This window comes from Cornus florida, unplaced genomic scaffold (assembly GCF_030987335.1).
Source record: "Cornus florida cultivar Cherokee Brave unplaced genomic scaffold, ASM3098733v1 CherokeeBrave_3.0.0_Hap2_Chr03, whole genome shotgun sequence".
NCBI lineage: Eukaryota > Viridiplantae > Streptophyta > Magnoliopsida > Cornales > Cornaceae > Cornus > Cornus florida.
The window spans coordinates 5,317,837-5,331,646 of record NW_026775573.1 but is presented as its reverse complement, the minus strand read 5'-3'; the positions used below and the strand labels follow the sequence as shown (position 1 = coordinate 5,331,646).

General features: G+C 34.4%; 1 protein-coding gene across 1 annotated transcript; it reads left to right on the top strand.

Annotated features, from left to right (window-relative positions):
- The first annotated feature begins 5,824 nt into the window (after window positions 1–5,824).
- LOC132299165 (dnaJ protein homolog) lies at window positions 5,825–13,550 on the top strand. The gene is made up of 8 exons (XM_059795643.1): window positions 5,825–5,967; window positions 9,037–9,218; window positions 9,445–9,613; window positions 9,697–9,835; window positions 11,457–11,590; window positions 11,692–11,834; window positions 12,543–12,741; window positions 12,969–13,550. The coding sequence occupies exons 2-8, from the start codon at window positions 9,069–9,071 to the stop codon at window positions 13,298–13,300; spliced, it is 1,266 nt and encodes a 421-aa protein (XP_059651626.1). The 5' UTR covers window positions 5,825–5,967; window positions 9,037–9,068; the 3' UTR covers window positions 13,301–13,550.
- Window positions 13,551–13,810: the final 260 nt, after the last annotated feature.

Below are 13,810 nucleotides of genomic sequence, written 5' to 3'. Positions count from 1 at the left end.
TGAAATTAATCCATTCAAGTGTGGATTAATTTCAACATATAATACCCCGATATTTTAAAGGATTTATTAATTAGGATTAATTACTTTTATTTGATTTTTAAATGATTTATTTGATTCAATTGGAAGTAATTGCTTTTATTTTATTTTTAAATGATTTGTTTTATTTAATGGAGTGTTATGGTCAATGATCTTATTTTTATTAAATTATGTTTCGTGATTATATTTGATGAATTGGTGTGTTGGTTTGCTTCATGAGAATGTCATGATTGTGTTGTTTTAAGTTGCTTATTTGACTACGTGTGATTTTTATGCTAGTGTTATTTTATTGTGAATTAATTGTAATTAGTTATTTTTAATTTACATGTTTATGTAATAATTTGATTTATTTAAATTAATTGGATTTGGGCTTAAGGGAAGTTGGACCAAATGATATGGTCTTGTGCTGGAATGAAACCTTACTAGGTTAATTAATAAAAGCCCATAGTTATTTTATTATTTAAATGATCAGTTTTGGTATAATTATAAATATATATATTTAATTATATATAAAAATATAATTAATTAATAAGTTTTATAGAAGGATATATATATTTATGGATATATATATATATATATATATATATATATATATATATATATATGATATATGATTTAATTAACCAATGGTTAATTATGGGAGATATATATATGTATTTGTAATATAATATGTGTTTATATATATTATATTATTTAAAGAGTATTATTTTTGGTAGTCCTACTAGGAATAGGATTTAGGTTTTAATGTGTATAAATATATACATAAGGATTTAGGATTAAAGGTTTACACATGTTAGAAAAATAAGGGAGAGAAAGATAGAGAGATAAGGAGAAGGCCGACAAAGAGGAGGCCGAATCTGCGAAGGAGGACGTTGAGATTGGAAGAGACGATCAAAGCTTGAAGCGTCGGTTTCGTTTCGAAACCTTCAGACAAGTTCTTTTCTAACTCTCCTCTTAGGACCCATAAGTTTATCACCTTGAGTATCAGAATTTTAAATTAAATTTATTAATTAAATCATAGTTAGATAGGAATAATTAAAAAAAAAAAAACATAAATTATTATATTTGATTTATGGATTTATCGGATTTTAATTGTGTATATAGGTGTTGTTTATATATTTTAGAATTAATCTATAGGTGGATCTGTGATCCAAGAGGATTTATTAGGGTTTCATTATTTTTCTGGAATGTTCCTGTAATTTTCTGGAATTTTTATGACATTTTTAGGAATTTATTTTCCAATTATTTGTTTGGTAAATTATACAGAAAACATATATATATATATATATATATATATATATATATATATATATGTTTTCTGTATTTATATATATTGGGAGGGTGTGTTTCGGCGGACCAGAAGGGGCTTCTGATTCAGTGTAGCGCGGCATAGCATAGGTTGGTGTGCGTGTGAATCAAAGCCATTAACAAAATAGATTGATTCAATGTAGTGCGGCGCATGGAGTTTTGGTGCGTCTCAGGTTAGAGACCAGTGGATGAGGTTTGATCAAAGAAAGGGATCTAGTGTGGCGCGGATCACAGGGATATGGTACGCGCAAGAATTGAATGGCTGAGATGCGCTGATGGGGAGCGGCTGATCCAGTGCAGGTGAGCTCATACAGCAGAGAGGAGGGTAGCCAACCAGAGTGCGGCACATCAGCAAGAAGGAGAAATTGGCGCGTGGTAGCGCGTGTACAGCGCGTGTGAGTGCGTGAAGCCACCTGCCAGTATAGGGAAGCGCGTGCAAATAAATTGGGTGCGTGTGGAGGCGCGTGAAGGCGCGTGGAGAAGCGTGCAGGGTCCTGGAAAGTTCCTGTGCAGTCCGGTGATGTCCCAGAATCAATTTAAGCTTGTTAGGGTTGAAATTAACCATTAGAGGGTGTGTTCTTGGTATTTGGAGAGCCTTAGAGTGTTACTAAGATGTTTAGTAGTGTTTAATTGGCAGAAATATAATTAATTGAATATTTTGCCATGGAAGGAGGTGTATGTACACACACACACACACACACACACACACACATATATATATATATATATATATTTATATATACGTATATATATGATTTTAAGTAATCAAATATTATTAAGGAAGGTGTTATACATATATATATATTAAATAATATATGTGTATATGTATATATTAGGTAAGATGGTTAGTATTACCATTCTTATTTTGCTGTCTTTTGATTGGCTCGTTATTAAATTAACGATATGCGTATAATATGCATAAGATGGCTATGTATGAATTAGCTTGTTGACAAGTTGAAAGTTAATACATGGTGGAATTGTAGGCATGGATGAGTTGTCAGAAGCGTAAATATATTGCCTAAGTATTTGTATAAATAAAGTACATACATGGGAAGTATGGATGAGTTGCTAATTAAAGGTATAAATGAATACTTGTGGAAGCATGGTTGAATTGCCAATGTATAACTAAACATACTTAATGAGGCATGGTTAAGTTGCCGATATGTAAATAAATATATTTATAATGGCTTGGCTGATTTGCCAAAGTTTAATTATATTGTTGTGTGTTAGATGATTAAAATATATCATTTATGATTACTGTTTGTGTAAGTTGGATTATGATTAGATATTCTTAAAGTCAAATAGTCTAGTACTTATAGGTTAGTGTATTATTTTATACAAATTAATAAAATAATACTGGTAGTGACATGGATGATTTGTCAAAGTCTAGATATTGACTGTGTGATTTAAATACTTAAAATTATTATTGGTTTTGGAATTAAATATAATGTTCTTTTAATTATATTTTATGATTTTAAATTTAATGAACCTATTAATAGATGTGATTAGTGTCTTATATATAATTATTTATATATATGTGCATCATTGTTTATTAAAACTTAAAACTTTATTAGGTTTGGTTTTGATCAGAGATGATCTACTTATTGGTTTTCAGAAGCCTGGTAAAGAGAACTTGCTCGTAGGGTTTAACTCGCGATTTATTTTTTTCAGGTTGTTACAAGTTCAAGTCTAAAGGTTGAGGATCCGCAGCTGGAGGACTTATCCACTCTTTCTTCTTATTTCAATGTAGGATATTTTCTTATTGTTAGATAATGGATTTTTATTTAGAGATCATTGGATTATTGGATTATGTTATCAGGGGTCCTTGATTTACGAGATTCCCGAGTTGTAACTTTTGGAGAATTATTAATGGAATTTTTATTTAATAGAATTTCCTTCTACGAATTATTTATTCTTTTTATTTCTTTTTGTACTCTGTGCTTGTTTGAAATACTTTAATTGTTTTGATATCCTCTAGTTTTGTGCGCGAACTTGATCAACCCGTGTTCCAAAATTAGGGGTATTACAGTTGGAGAAGAACAAATCAACAACAACCCATTCTCCTTTAAGCATACCCAATGCCAATCTCCACCGAACTATCCAAGCCAAATAACACCCACAAAGAGATCACAAGACAGCAAAAACCACAATAAAGGAGTGCAGCGAAGCAGCCCCAAAAACCAGATTCAACCATTATATATATATAAAACCTCAATCTCACAATTAAATTCATATTTTCGGTAATTTATCTCACAACATCAAAACTAAAAGAAAGTAGAAAGTCAAATAAAACTCACAATTAGGGATGAAATTGAAGAACTGTTGAAGCACCGATAAAGAGTACAAGATTGAAGCAAAAATGGAAGCCATGGCCAAGCTTACTCCTCTTTGAATCTAAATCGACCAGCTGTAGAGTTTTCTATTGGAACGGAGAAGGATTAGGCAGGATTCTTGTTCTACATGAGTCTGAAATTTAGGGTTTACAATGGGGAGATGATAACTCAGGTGCTAACAGAAAGATCCAAGAAAACAAAATTAAATAAAACCTTGAATTTTTGCTCCAAATTGAGGATATTGTGGCTCCAAATGGTTGTTTGTCGTGTCCAAACCAGAGGGAGAACCCAAATAGAGAGGCGAACCAGAGGGGAACCCGAATAAGGAGGCGAACCAAATGGAGAACCCGAATAGGGAGGCGATATCAAAGCTACAACATCATCTTGTCGGCATCTTCTTCATCTAGAGAGAGAGCAGTTTGAGAAAGAAAGATAGGGCTTCGACGAGGGAGAAAGAGAGTAGAGAGAGAAAGATAGGGTTTGGACGAGAGACTAAACTTTAATTATGTTTTCTATTAAAAAAATTCATTTATCTGGACCTTAGGGCGCAAAATTTTGCTGCCACCAAATTGGAGCTGGGATTTCAATTTTTTTTGTTTCACTTTCCACCACAGTTATAAAAATAACCGTGATAAAAGAATATATTTTCTATCATGGTTATTTTAAAATCGTGGTTGAAAGATCTGCCTAAATTACATTAAAAATAATTCACTTTCTACTGCGGTTATAGTTATAAAATAACCGTGATAAAAAATTATTTTTCTTGTAATGGTAAGAGGGGCAAATATAATATTTCATGGATATATTACTAAAAATAAACAAATTATGAGGATAAATTACTAAAAAAAAATCTCAAACCCCTATTATGAAATCCCATATAAACATACACATATACGGTTCCCGCTTTCGCGGTTTGATGTTTGGAGCAAATCGCGTCTTGCATCTCATTGGAGAAATTTAGCCTGGGGTCGTGATATCCATGTCAAAGCCTCACCATCGTTGGGAACTTCTTTAGCCATCACTGTTGTCTAGTTTGTTGGTCTCCGTCATTGTCGAAGCTCGCCCAATCTCTGTGATACATATATATGCATATGTATATTGTTGAGAACATCTAATTGCAATAATGGGGAAGGGTTATATTGGTTTATTTACATTTCTTGTCAAATGTTAAATAATTACTCTGAATGGAATGTGTACGACGATGGACCAGACCAGCCCTGGAGTGGAATTGACAAAACCTTGCAATTAATCCATTTACTTTTATAAAAAAATAGTTTATGGATCAAAATGGGAGACGTGAGTTAGGAATAGGTCGCCCTTCTTCACGCGTCTAAACAAGCTCAACAATTATATTTACTTGTTATTGATGCAACACGTATTATTTGTTACAAAAAAAAATCATCGCTCAATCCATTGTTCAAGTTTAATTGGTTCAATTTTTTCAACTAATAATTAAAAAATTATACAAAACTCCTTCGATTCAACATTTCAAAAATTATTTTATGAAAATTTAGCTAAAAAAAATATGTTTTTATAGTTATCATTTTTTTTTTTTTTTTAATGATGTGTTCAATAACGAAAAATAAATATTTATTTTCAATTGCCAACTCTTAAAAAGACAAAACAAAAAAAATATATTTAATAATATGTTTTTACTTTAATTTAATAAAAAATATATTTTTTATTTTTATGAAGAAAAGAGAGAACATAACAAGGTGTTCAAAACAAGTAGCCCATGTACTGTTTTGTTTTCCAAAAGATATAAAACGACGTCGTTGTTTTAAAGAAGCTAAAAATCCATCAAATGTGACTAACGCAGCCATTTCAACGTCCATCATGGATGGACTCATAGCCCCGCCAAGAGTTGCCTGTAATCCATAATCACCGTTAGATCTTTTACAAAGGACGACTCAGATTTCTACATGACCTCAGCCCTAAGGCCCCTAACTTCCCGTCTATTGCAATCTTTTAATTTATTATAAATTCGAAACGCGTTCAGTACCGGTTGGTGAGTCGGTGACCTAAGACATTCCTGATCAATAAGAACTCCGCATTCCAAAGAAAAATCGGAATCCGCCAAGGACTCAAATAGTAACCCATAATTGGCTAGTTCTATCACCCGCAGGTAAATATAAAAGTACTCTTACTCTTCATCCTTTAAGAGGACTCTCCCATCAGGGCAAGACTATTTGTGACTTTGTGAGAGAACTGGAGAGGGATCGTACTCTCTTTTTCTCTCTCTAAAAGCCCTTTCCTTTCTCCATCTTCTTTCTCTCGAATCCCTCGCGAGGTATGTCTCTGTGATTCTTCTTGTTTTTGCTTTGATCTACACATATGCATAAGTATATATTTATGTTTTTTCTTTTAATTTTTTTTTTTTTCTGATATATAATTATGATAATTAATTGACGACTACATGTTGCTAGTTTGGTTTTGATAAGTTTGAAATTAGGTCTGGGTGATTTTCGGTGCTATATAATACCTGCTTTTCTTTATTTTCTTGAATTATGATTATATGTAAGTGTCTTTGGCGGGGATATAGTTCGGTGTGTGATTTTGGTGATGTGGGGAGAGCTGGTTTTGCTGTATTTCTCAATATTTGGTTATTCGTAAGATAATGTAAAGATTTTGTGTGAATTGTTCATCATTCGTGTTTTACATGGGCAATCTTATTGACCACTAATTAGGCTAAATATTGCAGATTAAACTTGAGGGACAGAGAAAAATTAGTTTTTTTGCGTAGGTCAGTCTGGCTGGGAATGTGTGTAAACTTGTTGTGTGGTTCTTTGTAGATTGAGTAGGATTAGGATTGCAAATACGGCAGTCATTGCACTATAGTGAGGACACAGGAGTAGCATGTCATGTTTTATGCGTGTTAAATGTGAAGACAACACACAATCTTGCCTTCAGAGATTTTCTATTTTTAGAGTGTTGTATAAGATTAGGTGAATTGAGAATTGATAAGTGGACTTTTACTGCTCTGTACTTTTACTCTAGCATTGATTAATTGATTTATATTAGCATATCTATGTTTGTTTGTTATGATGATGAATGCATTGAAAGATTGGTAGCTAATTGTCAAGGGCTCACAGTCCCACATTGGACATGCACTGGAAGTCTGGAATGGTCCTGGGCATATAAGCGGGGAGGAGGGGAGGGTTTGTTCTAGTTTGAATGTTGTTATGCGTTGAAGCTGTTTCGTTTTACTGATTAATATTGAATAGGTGGGGATACTTCTGGTAGTTGTGGTTGGGATCGTAGGATCATTGTTTACAAACTTCGGCTGTCTTAGGATCTCAACCTTCTTTATTTTAGGACATTCAGAGCAAGATTTTGATCTCTGATGGTTTATGCGGTGACTTATGCTGGAGTTGGTGAAAGAAAACATACCTCTTTGGGTGAGTTAATAATACTTTTTTTTTATTTTATACATATGGTATACGGGTGTTTGAATTTAGGTTAGTAGTAAAACACTTTTGAGGTGAAGGTTTATACTTAGTTGGCTTGTTGAATGGGTTTTTGGGGCAGGTTTAACAAATTTGTGAGGGAGATGATCGATTGTAGAATTCACTTCTGGCTTGGAAAACTTTGAATGAACTGTTGTGAATTTGGTCTTTGTAAACTGGATTAGAAGTCTATAGAATGCAATAGAAGTATGTTCTTTTTATGAAATTTTTTTGGGTGGTGGTTGGTATTTCACTTGTAGGATGTTTGCATATTTAGGTACTATTTGATAGAACTGAAAAATAAGCTATGAAAATTTTAAGAGCTGAATATTAAGGGTATTTATAACTGAAGTCTCACTATACTTCAAGATTTTCCCCTAGGTGGCACTCATTCTTTTAAGTGGTGTCCGTAGTGTAATTACATTCACTTAATTAAGAATAGAATTAAGTACTGAATTGGGTTATCAAAATTCACTTTAATGTTCATAAACATATGATACTTGTTTTTAGGTATATTTGTGTGCATGTGGGCCTCTTTTATTGATTTATTATGTTTAGTTCATCAGACAGGTAAAGCCTATTATGTATCAATATTGCTCGACGGGCTAAGGGCCCACTTACTAACGCTTTTACTTTCTTATTTTTGTTTTTTCTAAAAGAAAAATCATAATTTTCATTTCTGAATCTGAAATATAAAGTAGAATTATGTTTACTAATTTGTCATGCTTTCAATATTTTCAAAGCAAGAAATTAGAAAGTACAATAATTATAATTTTGATTTTGTTTTCTAAATTATATACCATCTATATGTGTGTGTGTGTGTGTGTGTGTGTGTATATATATATATATATATAGCTCCGTGGGAAGCTCCTGAAATCAGCATCGCAAGACCCAGATCATTTCTTCTGTGAAATCAAAGGGCATCGCCACCAACATCACCAATTGTATTTAATACACACCACCAATTGTTTCACAAACCCAAAACCAAACACCAAACAAGGAAGAACCTTCCCTCTCTTCATTTCTTCTTCTCTTTTCTCTCCGATTCTTTTCAAGCGCTTTATCAGATTCAATCTATGACAGTTTTCGTCAATGCCTCTCCAAGAACTCACCATCAGACCCAATTTCTGCCAACACTCTCTACAGCCCTTCAATCTTACATAAAAAACTGCCGTTTCAACACCTCCACCACCGCAAATCCCTCACTCATCATCACCCCTCTCAGCGAATCCCATGTCGGCCCGTCTTGCTCTGCGCCAAAATTCTGGGGAGCTTGCAAGTTCAAGATTCTGGTCATTTGTGACTTATTATCTCTTAATCAATTCCTTTAACTTATTTCTTTTTGTCGGGAGTGTTTGTAGAGAGAGAAAGAGAGAGAGACAGAGGAGATTGTCGACGGCGAGGAGGTAGCAGCGGCGATGACCATGGTGGGGAGGAGGTGGGTGGAGGAGATGGGTGATACAAATGATTAGTTAGAATATATATATATATATATAGTGCTATAGTAGAGAAAGTGATTTCTACAAACAGTGTAGAAAATAGAGAAAGTGAGGATTTCTCACTTTCTCTTCTCTTTACAAAATTAGAAAGTACTTTCTTAAAATAAGAAAGTGAAAAGTATTTTATTAAACACAATTTTTACTTTTGATTCTCAATTTTAGAAATTGACAGCAGAAATCAGGAATCATTCCTGTCAGTAAACAGGCCCTTAGTGTTATTTTCTTGGTATATGTATTCACTTCTCAACGTAAGAGGATCTCAGGAAACTTACTATCATATCTAAATCTGCAATAATATTTTTAAAACGTGCTACTAACATTCATTTTCTATAGTAGTTATATTTTTCTATCCTGCTTCCTCCTTTTTATGTTAATATGAATAAGTGGAACTCAGTTTTTGGAGTTTACCTACAGAGCATTTGTGGTGGCATTGAAGTGCTTTAATCATGTTTGGGCGTGCTCCTAAGAAGAGTGATAACAGCAAATACTACGAGATTCTCGGTGTTCCAAAAAGTGCAAGTCAAGATGAACTAAAAAAGGCATATAGAAAAGCTGCCATAAAAAATCATCCTGACAAAGGTGGAGACCCCGAGAAGGTGATTTGCTGTACCTTTGTTTCTATAGTATGCCATAGGCCATGTGCATGATTTTTCTAACTCGAGGAATTTCGGTTATGATATCCAAATGCACATTGACAAACCCAGTGGGCAGATGGTGAATTGACATTTTATTAGAGCTATGATTTGACTAGGCATCATGAAGGATTTCTGCGAACTTTTGAGTTTATTATTTAACACTTTTGTTTATTATTATTTTGGATAGTTCAAGGAATTGGCTCAAGCTTATGAAGTTCTTAGTGATCCAGAGAAAAGAGAGATTTATGATCAATATGGTGAAGATGCCCTTAAAGAGGGAATGGGAGGAGGAGGTGGCGCCTCTCATAATCCATTTGATATATTTGAATCATTTTTTGGTGGAGCAGCTTTTGGTGGTGAGAGACTGCTCGTTGAGATTTTTCCCTCCGCTTGGTTTATTTGTTTTTCTATCAGTTTTTAAAACATTCTTATTTTGTAGGTGGTGGCAGTACGAGAGGTAGAAAGAAACAAGGTGAAGATGTAGTGCATACTCTAAAGGCATCTTTGGAAGAATTGTACAATGGTACAACGAAGAAACTCTCCCTTTCGAGGAGCATCTTGTGCAAAAAATGTAAAGGGTATGTCTTCTATCTCAGCTTATAAATTTATTACTTGAAATTTATAAATCTATCTTTTTATTGCGTTGACAAATGGATTTATGATTGCATGGTGCTTTCTATTCCCCTTCTTTTTATGTGATTGCTTGATGCGCTATTTGTTCCTTTTGTGTACTGTTGCTTTTTGTCTGGTACAAATATGATTATCAAGCGACATATGTTGTACAGTGCTGGTTTTTGATGAATTGGATGGCTTTGGAACAGCTAAATTGATTTATGTGTCAGAACCTTACTATATACTAATCTAGAAATTCCATGAAGCATAAGAGGTTAGCCGACATAATTGCTACTTATCTCGGAATTAGGATTGAATAAAACATTCTTATAAAGAAAGTTATTATTGCAATAGTTCTACAACTTGTAGGCTTTTACAAAATGCATGATTGTTTTAATATGGATTCTTTATAGGAAACTGTTCTCCCAAGTTGCACTTCATGTGTTTGCACACTTCGGAAGAAGTTGGGAAAGGTTGACAGAGTTCGATATTCTACTAAATTGAGAATTCCTATCAAAAGAAGTTCATCACTGTGCTATTAACTATGCCATTGATAAATTAAAATAGTGCTAGATATTCATTAGGGTGAGGAATGCAAAAATTAAGAGATCTAAACTTGGGACTATGATATGTTCCCATCATGTGACAAACAATAGAACCATTGATATGTTCTATGTGTCGTTTAAGGAACTCTGGACTGGGTTTAGCGTAGATGGACCCCCTAACTTGCATGTATTAGTTAAGACTTAAGGGGTTAGTTGAGCCGGGAAAGAATTTCAAGAACTTATTGGTTGGTTTTGTGACTATTGTCAGAAATTTCCTTTGTATTCTTTTCCAATTTAGATTTTTGGAAATATCAAAAGCTACTGTGTTTCTCACATTAAAGCAAGATTTCACTGGCCTTGGTCCAAACAGGCTCAAGCCCATATTCTTTTTAGGACCACATGCTTTGGGCCCACTGGGTAAAAGCTCCTTATTACTCTTGCAATTCCAATCTTGTAACTTCTACTACTGGTTTGGAGTGTTATTCTCAACAAAGTATTGAACAGTGCAGATCTTATTCTAGAATTTGACATCAGGTAAGTACTGTAATCCTTCCACACTATGTAAGTACAGTAATCATTCCACTTTTCAATAACTTCATTCTAGATTCCAAAGTGTATGTGATGGGAAGATTGATATGTTAACTGTGGCATTTATATGTAAATGGGGCTATAAAAGATCCGAGCCAAGCGTTGGGGTGTTCGGGCCCAGCTTGGCAACTCCAGAGAGGTGCTTGAGCTCAATCAAGCTTCGGACAGCTCGTTTGGAGCTCGAGTTCGGCTCGTCGGTGTTTGAACAAGCTCAGACAGCTCAATTGGAGCTTGTTTGACCGGGTAGTTCTAAAATCATTGGCTAAAAAAAATGGTTAAAGCCATGTCTCCATGACTTAGTCATCAATTTAAATCATTGGCTAAAATCATGAGCTTGTTTTGCGGTTATGTCATCAATTTAAATGAGTTTGGTCCTTGTTTTATCTCACTTGAGATTTAGAAGGCTGTTGTGTTTTAACTTTTGTGGCTGAGTTTTGCATACTTAATATTTCAGGAAAGGTTCAAAGAGTGGGATATCTGGGAGTTGTTATGGATGCCATGGTACTGGTATGAAGATCTCAACAAGACAGATTGGACCAGGCATGATTCAACAGATGCAACACGTCTGCCCCGAATGCAGAGGCTCAGGTTAAAACTGGAAGACATTTTTTTTTCCCCTTCTTTTCGTTTTGGCTTTCTAGGATTATATTTAGTTTTCTAATCCTGAAATTAACCTCTCATTGGTGTAGGCGAGGTCATTAGTGAGAGAGATAGATGCCAACAATGCAAAGGGAACAAGGTTAGCCAGGAAAAGAAAGTGTTGGAGGTGCATGTTGAAAAAGGGATGCAGCACGGACAGAGGATTGTGTTCCAGGGACAAGCTGATGAAGCTGTAAGTGATGATCGACACAAATTGTTTGTTTGAGGGTGTTCAAACTGAATGACCTTTTTCATTTTAAATGCTTGTTTATAGATTTAGACAGATTTAATTTGTGTGTGTATATGGAGGGGGAGGGAGGGAAACAAGATAAAATAGAGGACCATAATTGAAGACAATAAATGGAGAACTGACAAGAAGTACAAAAATGTCCATTATAACTGCTAGTTTGTGCTGTAATTTAAATATTAAAGCTGGTGTTGACCTTTGATATCACTATCAGGTTTTCGACTAAAAATTGTTCTTCTATGCAACTTAACATCAAAAATAATTTGTGGAACTCTGAAAAAATCGCTGAAAACAGGTTCAATGATTTTGTATGCCTGTCATATGACAATGTAAACATTATTTTAGGGACAAATGGTGTCTCTTTTAGTTAAAACCTGTTTGAGTATCTTTACTTTACGACTCCTGGATAGATAATGCCAGAGCTCATAGCTTTTCTGGCATCAATTGTTTTAATTTACCCGAGCAGCAATTGCATAGTAGTAAAGGGCATCAAGAGCGGTGTGGTGGTAGTGGTTTTAATTCTTACCGATGTTTGGAAGAATTTCAATTTAATTTGTCTTTGTTTTTTTCCTGTTGTGAATCACTGATTCCTTTTCCTTGCTGGTTCTTTCTTAAGTTAATGTGGTAAATCTTTCTACTTTCTGTGGCTTGCAGCCTGATACCGTTACAGGAGATATTGTCTTTGTGGTGCAACAGAAGGATAATCCCAAGTTCAAACGGAAGTTTGACGATCTCCATATAGAACACACCCTCAGTTTAGCAGAGGCTCTTTGTGGGTTTCAGTTTGCTTTGACTCATCTTGACGGCAGGCAGCTTTTAATCAAATCGAACCCTGGCGAGATCATCAAGCCTGGTAATGCTCGGGGGATTCATGGTTATCTTTCATTTTTATATTATTTTTTTTGAAAGAGTAATGCTTACTCAAACTTAAAGAGCGAGCTGACTAAACAACACAAAAGAAAACTAGTAGTAGATACATTTAGGTTCAGTTATTTGGCTTAGTTTTTTTTGTCTGGAAAAGCATTTTCCTTTATAAATCCTATCGGGGTAGGATTCGTTTTCTGATCTTTTTTACTGCAGATATGTACAAGGCTATCAATGACGAGGGAATGCCACAACACCAGAGGCCCTTCATTAAAGGCAGGCTTATCATCCATTTTGATGTGGAATTCCCAGAGACTGGGTTTCTTTCACCTGAGAAATGCCAGGCTTTAGAGACAGTTTTACCAAGGCCAAACAAGCAGTCATCATATATGGATTTGGATGAGTGTGAGGAAACCACTTTGCTCGATGTCAACATTGAGGATGAGCTGAGGCGGAAGGAGCAGCAACGACAGCAGGAGGCTTATGATGAAGATGACGATGACGACGACGAGCCACATATGCGTAGAATGGCATGTAACCAGCAATAAGGCTTGAATTGTTTTATTGCTTGCCATTGTTGCTGTTTTAGCTTATTTATGTGCTAGAATGCACTGTCCTGTTTGTGATAGAAGGTACCTATGCCTTTTGTTATAAGTTTGCTTTTAGGGTTCAAGTTTTTTTTTTTTTCTTTTTTTTTCATCTGCATGTTATTTCTTCTTTATATTTCCTAATACCTTCTTGGAGTTGAATTAGTGTGTTCTATTATATTATTCATTATATTATAGTATATTTCTCTCTCTTGCTGTGTGTGTGTGAGAGAGAGAGAGAGAGTACAAACAAGACATTTCCATTTTCCGATGGTTTACAGAAATCATTTTTTTTTTTTTTTAAAGGGGTGAGATGCTAATAGTCTGATTTGGTGGACATAGTTTGCTGATTCATAAACTTATTAGGTGAAAAATAAATAATTCCTGGCCTCTAAAGGAACTGTATGAAAATGGAAAAGAACAATTCACTGTTAACAAATAATTGTAGAGTTGTCTATCGCTTCTCTAACT